General features: G+C 53.4%; 1 protein-coding gene across 3 annotated transcripts in view; it reads left to right on the top strand.

Annotated features, from left to right (window-relative positions):
* Window positions 1-15,937, top strand: part of CPXM2 (carboxypeptidase X, M14 family member 2) — a 140,951-nt gene that overhangs the window by 20,340 nt on the left and 104,674 nt on the right. For all 3 annotated transcript variants that reach the window (XM_045439150.1, XM_045439148.1, XM_045439149.1), the window contains one exon: window positions 12,972-13,081. In XM_045439150.1, coding sequence (XP_045295106.1) covers window positions 12,972-13,081 — 110 coding nt within the window. The remainder of the gene's footprint in view (window positions 1-12,971; window positions 13,082-15,937) is intronic.

Here is a 15,937-nt window from a genome sequence, read left to right as displayed (position 1 = left end):
TGCAGCCCTTTCTTAGGTCTATAGATGTTGACCCGGTCAGCACGCAAACCCCCGGTACAGTTTCCACTTCAAGCAGCCCTTCATCAGCTACATAATTTTGCTTCCCCGAGGCGCTGACTTCTTCCTGGCTGCAGTTCTTAGACGCTTTGGTCTGATGGGACACATGGGAGAACTGTAATGACCTTCCTATGCTGTCATCAGTGTCCTTGTCTTGGTGCCACACTGTCATTCTGTGTGACAACTGTCCCTCCTTCCTGTCCTGTTGTTTTCTGAAAGTTTCCGAACCGAACAGTGTGGCAACTTGATGGGGGTTGGGGAGGAGAGGTGAGCACCTGGCCGCCTCAGCCACATCTGAGCTTTAGAGGTGGCGTCCAGTTTTCTAATTGCTGCAGACCCTGAACTTCAAAACAGAGGCATCAAGGGGGATGGAGGGTTTCCTGCCCCTCCTCTGGTTGTCTCCAGTTTTCCCCCAGCTGTCTCTGTCTGACTCAGCTGTGGGGAATATTCTCGCACATCTGGCACTAGGTCGAAGCATTGTTGAGAATTTTTCCTTTGGAGAGCCTTTGTAGGTTTTTAGGATGTGTTTCGGAGAGGTCGCAGAAATTTAAGCTAGAATTCCCTGAAGTCTGTGATGCTTCCGTACAACTGGTGAGTTTATGAGATACGTCAAATAACCCTGAATACGTTGCGAGAAAGTCTTTTTAAAGAGATCTTAAGGGGCGCCTGGGTGGCGCAGTCGGTTAAGCGTCCGACTTCAGCCAGGTCACGATCTCGCGGTCCGTGAGTTCGAGCCCCGCGTCGGGCTCTGGGCGGATGGCTCAGAGCCTGGAGCCTGTTTCCGATTCTGTGTCTCCCTCTCTCTCTGCCCCTCCCCCGTTCATGCTCTGTCTCTCTCTGTCCCAAAAATAAATAAACGTTGAAAAAAAAATTAAAAAAAAAAAAGATCTTAAAAAGCAAACAGCTCTTTATTTTGAAACAATTACAGAGTCACAGGAAGCTGTGCACAAATGGGTGCCGTGCACCCTTCAGGCTGCCTCCTTCAGTGCTGACATTTTGCATAATTGTGACACAGTAACAACATTTACAGATCACATTCAGATTCTACCCGTTATACGTGTGTGCGTGTCTGTATGTGCACACAGTCCTGTGTCCTTGTATTGCATGTGCCGTTTCGTGGAAATGCCACCAACACAGAGGTACTGGGCCGTCCCTTTATGGTGGCTCTTCCTCGTGCCATTGCTTCATAGCCACCACCCCCCTCAGAGTCCCTGACTCCTGGCAGCCGCTAAGCTGGTCTCCATGTTTATAGTCCTGTGTTTTCAAGAATGTTAGATGGATTAGATCATACGGTGTGTAACTTTGAGACTGGCTCTTTTCTCTCAGCATAATTCTCTCTTCCTCTTTCTGAACTGGACAAGTAGACTTGGTTGGTATTCGTATGATGTCGCTGTCGGGAAAAACAAAGTCTTCTACTCCTTCCCCTCCCCCTCCCCCTCCTCCCCCTCCCCCTCCTCCTCCCTTCCTCTCCCCCTCCTCCCCCTCCCCCTCCTCCTCCCTTCCTCTCCCCCTCCTCCCCCTCCCCCTCCTCCTCCCTTCCTCTCCCCCTCCTCCTCCCCCTCCTCCTCCTCCTCCTCCCCCCTCCTCCTCCCCCTCCTCCTCCCTTCCTCTCCCCCTTCTCCTCCTCCTCCTCCCCCCTCCTCTCCCCCCTCTCACCCTCCTCCTCCCCTCCTCTCCCCCTTCTCCTCCCCCTCCTCCTCCCCCTCCCTCCTCCCCTTCCTCCTCCCTTCCTCTCCCCCTTCTCCTCCTCCTCCCCCTCCTCTCCCCTTTCTCCTCCTCCCCTCCCTTCCTCTCCCCCTTCTCCTTCTCCTCCTCCTCCCCCTTCTTCTCCCTCTCCTCCTCCTCCTCCCTTCCTCTCCCCCTTCTCTTCCTCCTCCTCCCCTCCTCCCTTCCTCTCCCCCTTCTCCTCCTCCTCCTTTTCCTCCCCCTCCTCCTCTCCCTCCTCTCCCCTTCCCCCTCCTCCTCCCCCTCCTCCTCCCTTCCTCTCCCCCTTCTCCTCTTCCTCCTCCCCCTCCTCCTCCCCCTCCTCCTCCCTTCCTCTCCCCCTTCTCCTCTTCCTCCTACCCCCTCCTCTCCCCCCTCTCCCCCTCCTCCTCCCCTCCTCTCCCCCTTCTCCTCCTCCCCCTCTCCTCCCCCCCCCCTTTTCTTATTCTTCTTATATAATACACATGCAGGAAAGTCTTGAAATCACAAGAGCATAACACATTGGATTGTCACATGCACCACTCACATATAATGTAAATGCACTAAACTATCATTTAGATCAGAAATAGATGATCAGACCAATGAGGCCTCCCTCCCACCCCAGTTAGTCACTAGTCCTGTTCTCTCTCAAAGAGAATCACCATCAGAGATTCCTCTTGCCTGTTTTTGAACTTAATATTCACGGAATCGCACATTGTGTCTGGTTTCTGTCACTTAATATTATGTTTATGAGATTCCTACATGTCGTTGTGTATACTTACGGTTCATGTATTTTCATTGATGTGGCGTGGCTATACCAGATCTATTTATTCATTCTCAAGTTAATGGGCATCTGGGTTGTTCTCCGTTTTTGGGTATCACAAATGGTGCGCATAAAAGTCTTCTGGAGTGTGTGTGAGCATGTTTCTGTTGGGTATATCACCAGGGTAGGATCGCTGGGTCACAGGGCATGGGTATTTACATTTTTAGTAAATTCTCCTGGAGGGTTTTCTGGATCAGTTGTACCCATCAACACTTCTCTACCAGTGTTGTTGCTTTGCTTCCTTGCAACTTTTGATGTATGTCTTTTTGATTGTATCCATATGGGTGTGTGTGTACTCCCATCTCCTAGTGGCCTTCATTGGTGTTTTCCTGAAGACAAATGACTTATGCTCATTCACTGTCAGAATATCTTCCTTTGTGAACGCCTGCTCAGTTCTTTTGTTCATTGTTTTTCTTATTGATTTATAGGATGGTTTATTATATGTTTGCCTTTCTTAAAAATACTGTGGATAGGAGTCCTTTGTCAGAGGTATGCACAGTAATATCTTTTCACACTCCTTATCTTACGTCTGTACGTAAGTAATGCTATCTTTTGTGAATTTTTAATTTTTTAATTTTTTTAACGTTTATTTTTGAGAGAGAGAGAGAGAGAGCGAGAGAGAGCGCACACAGCAGAGGAGGGGCAGACAGAGAAGGGAGGCACAGAATCTGAAGCAGGCTCCAGGCTCTGGGCTGTGAGCACAGAGCCCGACGTGGGGCTCGAACTCACGAACCGTGAGATCATGACCTGAGCCGAAATCAAGAGTGAGACACATAACCGACTGAGCCACCCAGGTGCCTCAGTGCTATCTTTTGAATACCATATGTTCTTAAGTTTAGTATAGAACAATCATCAGTATTTTCCTTTAGTGCTGTTTGTTGCATGTTTAAATTCTTCTTCTTCTTTTTTTTTGCCTACTGCAAGATCACAAAGCTATTTCCCTGTGTTGCCTTCTAGAATAAGGTTTCCTTTTACATCAACTCATTTCCATTAAAACTCTTGATTTTAATAAGAATATACAGTAATAGTGCAGGTGCTACATGGGTATGGAAAAATTCATGAAGATAATAAGCAGGTGATCGAAGTTTGAGAAATGCAATTTTGAAACAATAATTACTCCTTTTTCGGCTTAATAAGCAATGTACAGAGAACAAAATACTAACTCTCCGCAGCTGGTGCAGGCATAATGATTATCAGTTCTGATGGATCATAATACACATTCATTCATTTACTTGGGAAATATTGATTGGCCTTTGGGGATTCAGTGATGGAAAGTCCTAGTTGCTGCCCTGTGATGGAAACAGTGTGCTTTGTACCTTTGTTAGGCGGGGGTGGGGGGGTAGGATGAGAGGGTTGAGTGTCAGGGAGGAAGCCTTGGATGCTTTTCAAGCAAGGCAGCCACCCATCAGCCATCAGTGGGCGGCAGTCAGAGCCTCTGTGATGTGGGTGCTCTGGGCAGGTTCTGGGCGTGAGAGGCATTAGCCCGCGGTCCATACTGCTCCTAGAGGGTTTCCTCTGCCTGATCGGCGGGACCTGCACAAGGGAGCTCTGAGCTTGTGCAGCTTCAAGGGAAGAGACACCAGCCAGGTTCTGAGGGGCTCAGAAGATCGCCCGGGAGCTTTAGAGACCAGGGCCGCTCTGCAAGCCTGTCCATCAGAATCTCTGGGGAGGACTGTGGGCATCAGTTTTTTTTTAAGGCTCCCCAGGAGATTCTGATTCTGATGTCAGGTCAGGGTGAGGACAAATTGGGGAAGGAGTCCCGTGGTGAGGGGGGTGCTTTCGAAGGGTGGCTGGATAAGACCCAGATCAGCTCCTTCCCCAAAGACCCTGGGCATGGCACGCCCCTCTGGGAAGCCCGAGGTATCTGAGACCGGCAAAGAGTGCTGAAGACGTGTCCTCCAGGGCAGCAGGAAGCCGCCTCCACACCCATCCATCAAAGAGAATGTCAGGTTCAGAAAGGCGAAGGATGGAATGTTGTAAGTCAGAGCTGTCTGATTTATGGCGACAGTGTGGCTGTGAGCCTGTCCTCCGCAGCGCTCTCGAGGTCTTGGAGAATTCTTTGCTCTGCTTCCAGCAGACGATCACAGCAGGCCCAATGGCCTGGGACACTGAGCTCCCTTGGGCCAGCTGGTGACGCCTGTCCCAGCCTCACAGCTTTCTCCGGTGTGACCCCAAACGCCACCGCGAAACTCACGTTTGTCTTACGCTCTTGCGTTTTCAAGTCAGATGGCGGTGGCTTACGACCGTGCCTGGGCTTTTATTTCAGAGCCGATCTTCGCATTTCACTTTGCTGTTTAACTCTGTTTAAGACTCCTTCGGTCTTAGGGGCGCCTGGTTGGCTCAGTCGGTAAGCGTCCGACTTCAGCTCAGGTCACGATCTTGCGGTTCTTGAGTTCGAGCCCCGCGTCCGGCTCTGTATTGACAGCTCAGAGCCTGGAGCCTCCTTCAGATTCTGTGTCTCCCTCTCTTTCTCCCCCTCCCCTGCTTGGGCGCTCACTCGCTCTCTCTCTCCCTGAAAATAAATAAACATTAAAAATTAAAAAAAAAAAAAGACTTCTTCGGTCTTAGTTTGTGTGCGTGTAGAATGGGGACAATGACACCCTTCTCTCGTGGTGCTTAACGGAGATTCAATCACCAAATGTCTTCAGAGCGTCTGGCTCGTGGTGATGATGGCAGGTTCGCCCCATCGCTCCCCCAAATCATTTCTCTTTTAAAATAGTTTTCATGACCAGTCTGTCACGACACCTTCCCCCCCAGAGGGATCGGGGTCAGAGGGGGGAGGTAGAGGGAGGCAGACGATCCCACTTCGCCCCCCTGCTTACAAAGAGAGCACAGGCCTCGTGGACAGTGCGCGCTCAGCACAGGGCACTCGCAGAGTCATGCTGCCTTTAGGAGCAAAGCGGAGTCATCTTTGATGACTGTCCCCGTCTTCCCTCTGGGCTGTGACACATCTCTCTTGTCTAATTACTGTCTCCCTGAAGTGTCCTTTTCACACCCGTCTTCATGTTGTTCTCCCCCCACGTGCTCCCGAGGGTTGGTCTCTGTGTTCTTAGAAACAACAAAAGCTTGGCTTGATGACCAAGGATTTTTGCTTGTTTGTTTTGTAGGAGGAGCGGGGAGCAGCGCCTTGGGGGTTCTGTGCAGCCTGGCTGGCCAGGTTCGGGGCGGGGGGCGGGAGCTGAGGTTCCCCACCGATTCCCAGCAGGCTGTAAACCGGAGAGCGGTCTCCTCAGTTGACATTACAGTTGTGGGAGAAATGCAAGCCTATTAGAGTTCCAGCTTCTGGTCTTTTTACTCTCTGATTGTGGGCATTTACATCGAGCTCCGAAGCACTTGTTTCTTCTCTGTTTTACTCGCTCATCGGGGCAGCCCTGCTGTCCTCTGCCGACGGGTAGTGGGTTCGAGATTCGAATTTGCTTTTCCTGAGCCCTGGGATGGCCATTGAGAAGTCTCGTGCTGGACTGATTATCACTGCCTTGACAGCTTCCAGCGGTCAAAGGAAAGGCAGCGACTGTTGTTGGGCTGGTACTTATGGCTCCTTTCTACCCTCTCTGCCCTCCTGGAATTCTGGGGTTTTTTGCTTATTTGTTTTTTAATGTTTATTTATTTATTTTGAGTGAGAGAGAGAGTGCACGCATGCCAGCAGGGGGAAGGGCAGAGAGAGACTCCCAAGCAGGCCCTTTGCTGTCAGGGGTGAGCCTGACGTGGGGCTGGATCCCACGAACTGTGAGATCGTGACCTGAGCCGAAATCAAGAAGTCAGACGCTTAACTGACTGAGCCACCCAGGTGCCCCTAGAATTCCGGTTTTTGAAGACGTGGAGGCTAATTCATTCTGTGGATTTTGCTCGGCTGCTTTCTGTCCCTGCGGTTGTTAACGTTAGTGTCTCCTGTAGTGTCCCAAACCAGGGAGCAGCTGAGCGACTGAAGTTTTGCGGGTGTCCCCTCAAGGAGTAGGAAGTGGCCCCGAGCCTGAGGGTGGCCTGAGGGTGGTGGGGCCTGGTGGCCAGATGTGGTCAACCTGCCCCTTCCTGCTTTTTGTCTTTGTATTGCGCTTGGGTCTTTGATAGCTCAGGGTGCAGCTGGAGGGAGGGTGGTCCCCGTACCCCTCTGTAGGCCTCTGCACACTTGAGGGCCTTCGTTGGTGTCACTGCTCCAGCAGGGAGCACACACCTGGCCTTGGGGCATCTGAGACCTGCAGGCTATTCTGTGTGTTCCTGATTTCCTCTCTGCACATTTCTCTGGAGCGGCCGAGTGCCCTTTGCAGTGGTTTCTGAATTGTCCTCTGCAGTTTTCTTTCCAATGTGGTAGTGTTCCCTTTTGCAGGTGAACCCAAGGCTCATTTTGCTCACCGTGGGCTTGGGGGAGACCTGCCTAAAATCTTGAGGGTGGTGTTCCCAGGGTAGAAGGAAGAGGAGAAAAACGAATCAGGTGGAAATACACTGAAATTCATCAGAGTCAAGTATTTAATATTGCAGTCCTCTGCATTTTGAATTCATTGAGAATCTCTAAACCAGAAGATCATTGCCCTGTCCTTTATTTTCCCATCCTTCAGTCTAAGAAAATCCTTCATTTTTCTAAACGCGGAGATTCCTGTGTCAGACTTTCAGTGTAAACCGTTACGAGAGGCCTAAGAACTTTTGGTCCAGAACAGCATGACTTTTGACCTGGGATTTTTGCCTCACCGACCCTTGCATAAAGGGATGTGGGATAGACGGTTTGTGCTAAATGGCTTTACGTTTAAATTTTCTGTTAATTAAAACAAGTTCGAAAATGTGATTTTGGGAAGGCGGGGAACTCCCAGCGGGCGTAGCACGTAGGTTCAGCCGAGCCTAGCAGGGGGGGACCGCGTTGCAGAGCACGGCTCGATTCCCAGAACTACCGATGCCGTGTCGGCGGGACGCGGGACATGTGCGTTGAGCTGAGTTGCATGGATAGTTCTGGGAACCGAGCGAAAGCCCGTGGAAAACAGACGTGTGGTGGCAGGAAAGGAGCGGAGGTCCTCAAAGGAGAAGAGAGAGTGGTAGTGCAACAAAGGGGAACTTCAAGGGTGAGGACCTCACTGGTGCTGCGCGTCCGGGACCCCTGCGGAGGACGAGAAGGTCACTAGAGCCGTGGAGAGCGTCATCAGCGTGGGGAAGACAGTTGGGACATCTCAGCGATAATATTCGCATCCACCGCTGGCCAGAGCCACCAGGGTCTCTGTCTGGTCTCCAGATACACTCAGGGGAGAGGTCCTGGCTTGAAACCTCCTTGGACGGGTGACTTGACTCCTGCTGGCATAGATAGCACGTGTCATCGTGCGGATGCAACCATGGCGCCCATGCAGATTGTTAAGGGGAGGAGGAAGGAAGACTTTCCAGGGGTCGGAGGCTTGCAAACCTCAGCTGAGGGAGAGGAAAGGGCTCCTTCAACAGGGAAGACGGAGGGGGAGTAACAGGGAAACATCACTGCTGTGGCCTGAATGTTTGTGCTCCCCCCCACCCGCCCCAGAACCCGTGTGTGGAAATCCTAACCCCTAGGGTGACGCCACGAGGAGGCAGGGGCTTTGGGAGGTACTGACGTCCCGAGGGTGGAGCCCTCGGATTCGTGCCCTTGTTCAAGAGGCCCCTTGCCTCTTCTGCCAGGTGAGGATCTGGTGAGAAGGGGTGGCCGTGACCCAGGCGGGGGGCCCTCAGCACGGAGCCACCGTGCTCGTGCCTTGACCTTGGGCTTTCCAGCCTCCAGGCACGTGAGCCATAAACTTCTGTTTATAAGCCACCTGTCCGGGGTTTTTGTTACAGCAGCCCGAACCCACTAAGATAGTCGCATTATGAAAACCATGGGGCAGGAAGAGCCAAGAGGGAGCAGACTCAGGTCTGCTCTTGAGGCCGTCGAACGAGGAGAGCCGCCGTGCCTGGGGACAGAAACCAGAGTGTGGAATGCGAGGTCAAGAAAGAGATGGGTGGAGAGGGAGGGGACTCGGGGCCGGGCAGCGAGGGCAGGTGCCTGCAGAACCCATCACACCGCGCTGTGCAGGGCTGCGTAGGGCGGGACTTGCCTGCCGGGCTGCACACGGAGCTCCCTACACCTGTCCCATGCGCCTGCAGGTGGGAACTGGAGACCTGCATCCATTGACCCTGCTGACAACACCTGACTTCAGTGGGCAGACCGGTGATGTGACGGGCCAGGCCCTCTCTGGGGCGACTGATGTGAGGTGGGGGGCAGACCCTCAGGGGGTACGGTGTGGCTGAAACTGCTGTCGGGGTCTGTCCGATCCTCTGGCAGCACACAATTTGCGGTTTCTGCTGGTGTGGAGGGCTCCACCCTGCACCTGTCCCACGTCCCTGCCGTGGTCCCTTCTGGGAGCCTTCTGCCAGTCCTCTAGTGATCCCCATTCCCGCTTAAGTTAACCATCGTTGGTTTCTTTCTTCTTTTTTTTTTTTTTTAATTTGACTTTTTAAAATTAACATCTAAACTAGTTAGCATATCGTGCAACAATGATTTCAGGAGTAGATTCCTTAATGCCCCTGACCCATGTAGCCCATCCCCCCTCTCCCCCCTCCCTCCAGTCACCCTCTGTTTGTTCTCCGTATTTAAGAGTCTCTGCTGTTTTGTCCCCCTCCCTGGTTTTATATTATTTTTGTTTCCCTTCCCTTATGTTCGTCTGTTTTGTCTCTTCAAGTCCTCATAGGAGTGAAGTCATACGATTTTTGTCTTTCTCTGACTAATTTCGCTTAGCAGAATACCCTCCAGTTCCATCCACGTAGTTGCAAATGGCACGATTTCATTCTTTCTGATTGCCGAGTAACACTCCACTGTATGTATGTCTGTGTGTGTATACACACACACACACACACACATACCACATCTCCTTTATCCATTCATCCACCGATGGATATTTGGGCTCTTTCCATACTTTGGCTACTGTTGCTAGTGCTGCTATAAACATGGGGGTGCAGGTGTCCCTTCAAAACAGCACACCTGTATCCCTTGGATAAATGCCTAGTAGTGCAATTGCTGGGTCGCAGGGTACTTCTGTTTTTAGTTTTTTGAGGAACCTCCGTGCTGTTTTCCAGAGTGGCTGCCCCAGCTTGCATTCCCAACCATCGTTGTTTTCTAACAACCGGAGACGCCTCAGTGACCTCCGTGCATCAGTGACTTGGCCGTGGCCTGGCGAGGGCTTTGCACTTCCTCAGTGTGGATCTCTAGCGTCTTTCGTCATGGCGTGAATGACGGAGATGACTCCCAAACAAAACAAAATTCTCTGAAGATAGTGTCTTCTGATAAGCAAAACCCAGCCTTATTAGGACTCGGGGAAGACTGCGTTTGCACGCAGGCTGGGTGTGTGTGTGCGTGTTTGCCTGGGCTCCTCACCAAGGACGTCGTCAGCTGTCCTGTGGACCGGATGAGTGGCTTTTCTGGCTTACGCCGTCGCGTCATCTCAAGAGTGGGCAAGCGTGGACACTGGATGTGGCAGCTGACGGTGGTGTCGGCTGCGTGGGGCTCACGCTTGCCTCGTGTACGTGGTGGTTGGGCCCCTCGAGAGGGCAGGCGTTGAGCTCTTGAGTCGTTATTAGATGTGTGATCCGTAAACACCCCACTTACGGGCATTTTCTTTTCAGCCCTTGTGTGCCCCGGTGAGAGGGAGGCAGGGCTTCCGCGTAGCAATTCAAGAGTGGTTTTGATGAATATGTTAGTTTCTTCAGGTCCTTCCTTTTTGAATTAAAATATTCATGGGCATAGGAGAGGTTTCCTTTCCGTGCAAGAAATGCCCTGGATAGCAGTTGTTGTTCCTTTGTCTCACGAGTAAATAAACGTTTGCGTCATCCCTCTGTCCGTTTGTCTGGCTGGCCGTCTAAATGCTGTGAGTGGAAGGTGTTACCTCCACAAAGTGCCTAGAATTCCCCACCTGCTGTGTCTTCTGCTAAGGAGGAGGGACCTGGGGATGTGAACGCATCTGAACCGGCTGCCGAAGAGGCTCCTTGACACGGCAGCAAATTCTTTTTGTATTTCTGACGCTTGCTTATGTGGGACCCCTGGGCCTCTGAATGCAGCACCAGGACATGGAAGGACACACCAGTGCCCTGTTCCCTGTCAGGCTCTGAAACTTAAGCAGGCAAGCCTGGCGGGATTGGGATGCAGAGCCCATTTCCGGGACACGGGGAATCGTCCAGCGGAACCGCCGACTGGCCACTTTGGTGTCAGGGCTCACGGGATGTGGGCTGTTCCTGAGGATGCTGATGTGCCCGAAGCAAGGTGTGCTGGGACTCAGTGACAGGGAGCAGAGGGGACAGCGGGTGGCATCTCCGGCTGAGGGAGCCTCTCAGCCCAGGGCCGGGGCCGGGGCTGAGTGGCAGGTTGAAGGACATTCTGGAGTCTAACCTCCCAGAGGGGACGAGAAGTGATCTTATCTTCGGTCCTTGCCCCCGCGTCTGGACCAGGGACCACCGGGGTCTGAGACGCTGGAGGGATATGGCCCAGAGAGGAGAGCAGCAGAGAGAGAAGCGGGACAGCGGGACAGGGTGGGGGGCGTGGGGGGCCGGGCTCCTGCCGTCTTGCATCCTGGGCCCAGGGCCTGAGCTGTGGAGGGGCAGGTGTGGCTGCTTTCACGTTAGCATAAGCAGGTTCCACGACTAGGCATGGCTGGTGGAGGCAGGCAGCAGGGCTTTCTGAGTGTATGTAAGAAATATTTGGCTCAGTCATCAGACACTTGGTCAGTTTCCTGTAGGCATGATGGAGAATTACGCGTTTGACCCTGGACCCGAGGAAATGCCTCCCATGTGGGTCCTCCAGGCATGGAAAGTGCCCAGGGCAAACCCTAGTGGGGGAAGAGGGTTGTGATAACTAGAGGACCCTCTGTGAGGTCAGCCTTGGGTGGCCAGGGACGCTTGCTGCACGGACCCCCACTGGCTGTGTCCCCTGCCCTTGCTGCACGACTTCCCCGTTCATTCTGTGGTCCCCACTGGCTACGCGCCCTCTGCCCCGCCCCCCCCCCCGGTGCCCTGCGTGGTTTCTGCTCACACGGCCTCGCTTGAGCCACGGCCCCCTCTGGCGGCACCCGGCTGGAGCACCATCGCTTAAGGTGCCACCTGGAGCCTCCTGGGTCCTCCTGCGGTGTCCGGTGCGTGGCAGGGTCACCGTTACCCCCCTCCTGGTGCTCCTCGCCGTGCCGGGCACCAGTACCTCCGTCCCCGGCACAGATGGCTGATGCATATGTACCGATCCAGGCAGCCACCTGGCAGGTGTGGACAGGGCCAGGGAAGCAGTGTGGCGGCGTTTGACAGCCTGGAGCTGAGAATCTGGAGGCCCAGGATCTGAAAATCGAGCTTTGCTGCTGGCAGAGATGCTTTGGATGGCTCACCTTGAGCCTTGGGGCCTCAGCTTCCTCTGTGAGCACTCAAGAGCAGGCCTAGATGCGTCTTGGGGCCTGGAGGGTCTAAATCTCTCTGGCAGCAGCCGTAAGGCAGACCCTCATACCCAGCTGCCCGCAGACCCCCTCCAGCATCCTGAGGCCAGAGGGGCTTTCTCCCCACTGGCGTTTTCGTGGGTGCACAGACACCCGCACATCCTCAGGTGCCCTGGGGTCCCGTCTCAGCGGTGACCCACACAGCTTTTTAAACATGCCTCTGACGTTAGGGATTTCTCGTACCAATAGAAATAGATTTTACTTCTCCCGAGTTTTTGTTTGCTTCCTCCAGGGTCAGATTTGAGGATACGGATAGCTTATATCTTGGAGACTTCTAGCCCCAAGGCGAGGAGAGAAGTCGGGGTGTCGGGAGGCCTGGGATCCAGCCCCAGCACTGCTGTTAAAGCTCTTCCCCTCAGGGATGATGGTCTGGACCGGGAGGATTGCCAAGGGTCTGCCCAAGTGCCAGCATCTTATCCCAGGGGCAGCTTGGACCAAACTGGGTTTGGTAGCTGTTCTCAACACTTATCAGTTTTGCCAAGAACAGGGAACAGTAGATTTTTTTTCTATTTATATTGCCTTGCTCATTAGCATGCACAATGCAAAGGCCAGAGTTGCTGAAGCAAAATCAACAAGTTCTGATTCATTTGCAGAGCTCAACCCCGGGATCGCTCTGAAATTTCTAACCTGTAGGGCTCCCTGGCTGAGTCACATTGTGGAAGGTTCCTTAATTGGAAACAGCCTCAGACAGTAGCATGGACAGCAACAGAGAGAAGGGCTATCAGAGCACAAACAGCCGGAAAGGAAGTGCCGACAAGAAAGGCAGTTGGGGCACTGTTGACGGCCGAGTCGACAGCATCTGTCCGGAGACACCGGACAGGCGGGGGGTGGGCTTCCCCGACGGGCAGGGCTTCGGCGGGTGGTGGGGGGGGGGGGGACGGGAAAGCGGAGGCCAGATTTGGGAAACCACAAACTTGTCTTTGAACACCTGTCGTTGTTTTAACAAGCTTTATCCTTTCTAGGTTGCCCACCTCTTGGTCTGGAAACTTTAAAAATCACAGACTTCCAGCTTCACGCATCCACTTCGAAGCGCTACGGGCTGGGGGCGCATCGAGGGAGACTCAACATCCAGGTACCAGCGGGGCCAGAAGGACCCTGCTCGCATGGCTCGCTGCTCTGGCGATAGACGCAGCAGTGGTTCGTTGACCGTGGGTCGATACCATGCATGGCATTTATAAATGCATGAGCTTCGGGGCGCCTGGGTGGCTCAGTCGGTTAAGCATCTGACTCTTGGTTTTGGCTCAGGTTATGATCTCACCGTTCGTGAGATCGAGCCCCAAGTTGGGCTCTGCACGGACAGCCTGGAGCCTGCTTGGGACTCTCTCTGGCTCTCTCTGTCTCTCTCTCTGGCTCTCTCTCAAACTAACTAAATAAATAAAAACTTAAAAAGAAATGCGTTAGCTCCACTTCTCCCACCAGGAGGGGGTTGCCTCCAATCCTCTGTCTCACGGAGAGGGTCCTGAGACTCTGGGTTCGTGTCTTCTACAAAGAGCACTGAGTACGAAGGATGCTGCTGGTGCCTAGACCCAGGTCGGCCCCCCCTGCGCCTCTTGAGCTCTTCCCCTCTGTCTGGACCAGGCAGGAGGAGGGCGCTGAACTCCGGAGGACGCGGGCAGCCAATGACATTTGTCCTCTTTCCCCTGCCACTCTTACCACCACCCACACCTCTTCCAGGCTTTTCTGCGGCTCCCCCCGGGTCAGACCCTTAGTGGCTCACCTGGGCCCCAGCACGTCATGTCTGGCCTCCTTCTCTGAGGCTCGCGGGTCGTGTAACCTTGTCGCTCATTACTGTCAAGCTCCTACTCCAGGAAGGAGTAAGAATCCACTCCTGCACGCGGGTTTTATACCCTGCGCGGTTCTTGACTTCTTGCCTTTTCTCAGGCAGGTTCCCCTGCCCGCGAGCCCTTGCCCTCCCCCCTGCCGGTCAGTGTACATCCTGTGACATCCGTGGTGTTCATTTCCTTGTGCTGCCCTCACAGCTTCTCATAAATGCAGCCACTTAGGCCACGCGAGCGTCTTCTCTTCCGGTTCTGGAGGACAGAAGCCCCATCGGGCTAAAGCAAGGTGTGGGCAGGGCCGCGTTCCTGCCGGAGCTGGAGGGGAGAGCCCAGTTCTTCTCCTTTTCCAGCTTCTAGAGGTGCCTACATGCCCTGCGTGTGGTCCTCTCCTTCTAAGCCTCTGGGCCCTTCTTCTGCTTCCCTCTTCCACTTTTAAGGAGGCTGGTAGGGACATCGGACCCTCCTGGATGACCCAGGATCATCTCCCTAACTCAAGCCACCTTAATTGTACCTGCAGACTTCATTCCCTTTTACTCTCTGGCCTCGACTGTTCCCGGGCTCCAGGTGACGTTGGCATCTCTGTTGGGGAGGGGGCGTTATTCCACCAGCCCATCCCGAAGCCTTTTTCCTCCAGATCCTGCTGTTCTGTCCCTACCCGGCTCAGCGTTGGGTCGCGCGCTGTCCTGCGTGGGTCTCTGGTATTCTAGTTGTCTTTCCCCCAGCTGCTCCATCACTGTGTGTGTTTTCTAAACCCTTTCTGTGCATGCATCATCTCGTCTAGCCTCCTGGGAGGGGGGTGGTTCTCTCTCCACCCCACCCTCCCCGCCGCCGAGATGTGGGGCCATCAAGGGTAACGGCTGCTGAGTACCAGCGTCAACATCTGCTGTGAACATACTGCAGGGAACTGGACGAGAGCGGACGAGGTCCCTCCCAGGGGCACCCGGGCTCTGGGGTGTCTGAGCAGAGCTCCGACTCTGAGCGTCGGCCCCTCCCTCCTCCCTCAACACTGCCACACCACACAGACTTTCAGACCACTCAACCTCAACTGGCACCGCTTGGCAGTCCCAGAATTCCAGTAGAACATTTCCAGACCTGACTTTAATGAAAACCAAAGGTTGGTTTATAAGTGTGTGTGTGTTTTTTTAAATGTGTATTAATTTTTGAGAAAGAGAGAGATCGTGAGTGGGGAGAGGCAGAGAGTGAGGGAGACAGAGAATCCCAAGCAGGCTCTGAGTTGTCAGTGTGGGACAGCGGAACTTGCACTCAGGAACTGCGAGATCATGACCAGAGCCGAAATCGAGAGCTGGACGCTTAACCGACTGAGCCACCCAGGCGCCCAGGATTATTGTTTTTTAATAACAGCTGATAAGAAACATTTGAATGTGCACAACTGAGACACTGTGTTTTCCAAGAGGGTGATTTCTCCAAGTTTCACAAGAGTGACCATGAATAATGTGAGTGCCTGCAGCACCTTGAACGAAAGGTTCAAGGCTTCCTCAGAAATAAGGTCAGGGCGAGCGGGGCCAGATTCAAATGGGTGTGGGGCTGTTTCGTTCATCATTAGAGGAGTGGTCACCTAATGCCCGAATGCTCTCTCTGTAAATGAAGTTACCCTTTTTTAAAGAGGAAGCGTTCCCATTTATAAGGCTTTCAGACAAACATTGAACGGCTCCATTAGTCCTGAGTTTATTGGTGGGGGTAGGGGCTATGAGTAGTGTTGTTCCAGTTGGGGATTCTATGACCACAGTGGGCAGGTGGAACGTGGGGGGTCATCGTGCAGGGGTCCTAGGCGTGCAGAGTTCAGACCTTGGCCTTGACACTTCTAGATTTGGGGACCCTCACAACCATTATCTCATGGCTCCGAGCCTCAGTTGCCTCAGCAGAGAAGAGGGAGTCATGGGATTTGTTGAGCAATGAAATCAGGTGATTTATAATTTTAAAATTTGCTGGATCATTTCACTTCTCTGCTTGCAGCTTCTAGTAGCTTCCAGGTGCTCCTGGAAACTCCTAGCTGGCCCTGTGTGACTGGCCCCTCTTAATCCTGTGTGGTGCTGCCCCTCCCTGAATGTTGGTGGCTTGTTTTGGGGTGATACCTGACCCTCCTTGAGCAGGAGCCCCAGATTAGAAGGGGCTTGGTCTCTCGTCCTCTC

This window comes from Leopardus geoffroyi, chromosome D2 (genome assembly GCF_018350155.1).
Source record: "Leopardus geoffroyi isolate Oge1 chromosome D2, O.geoffroyi_Oge1_pat1.0, whole genome shotgun sequence".
NCBI lineage: Eukaryota > Metazoa > Chordata > Mammalia > Carnivora > Felidae > Leopardus > Leopardus geoffroyi.
This window is presented reverse-complemented; position numbering and strand designations above follow the sequence as displayed.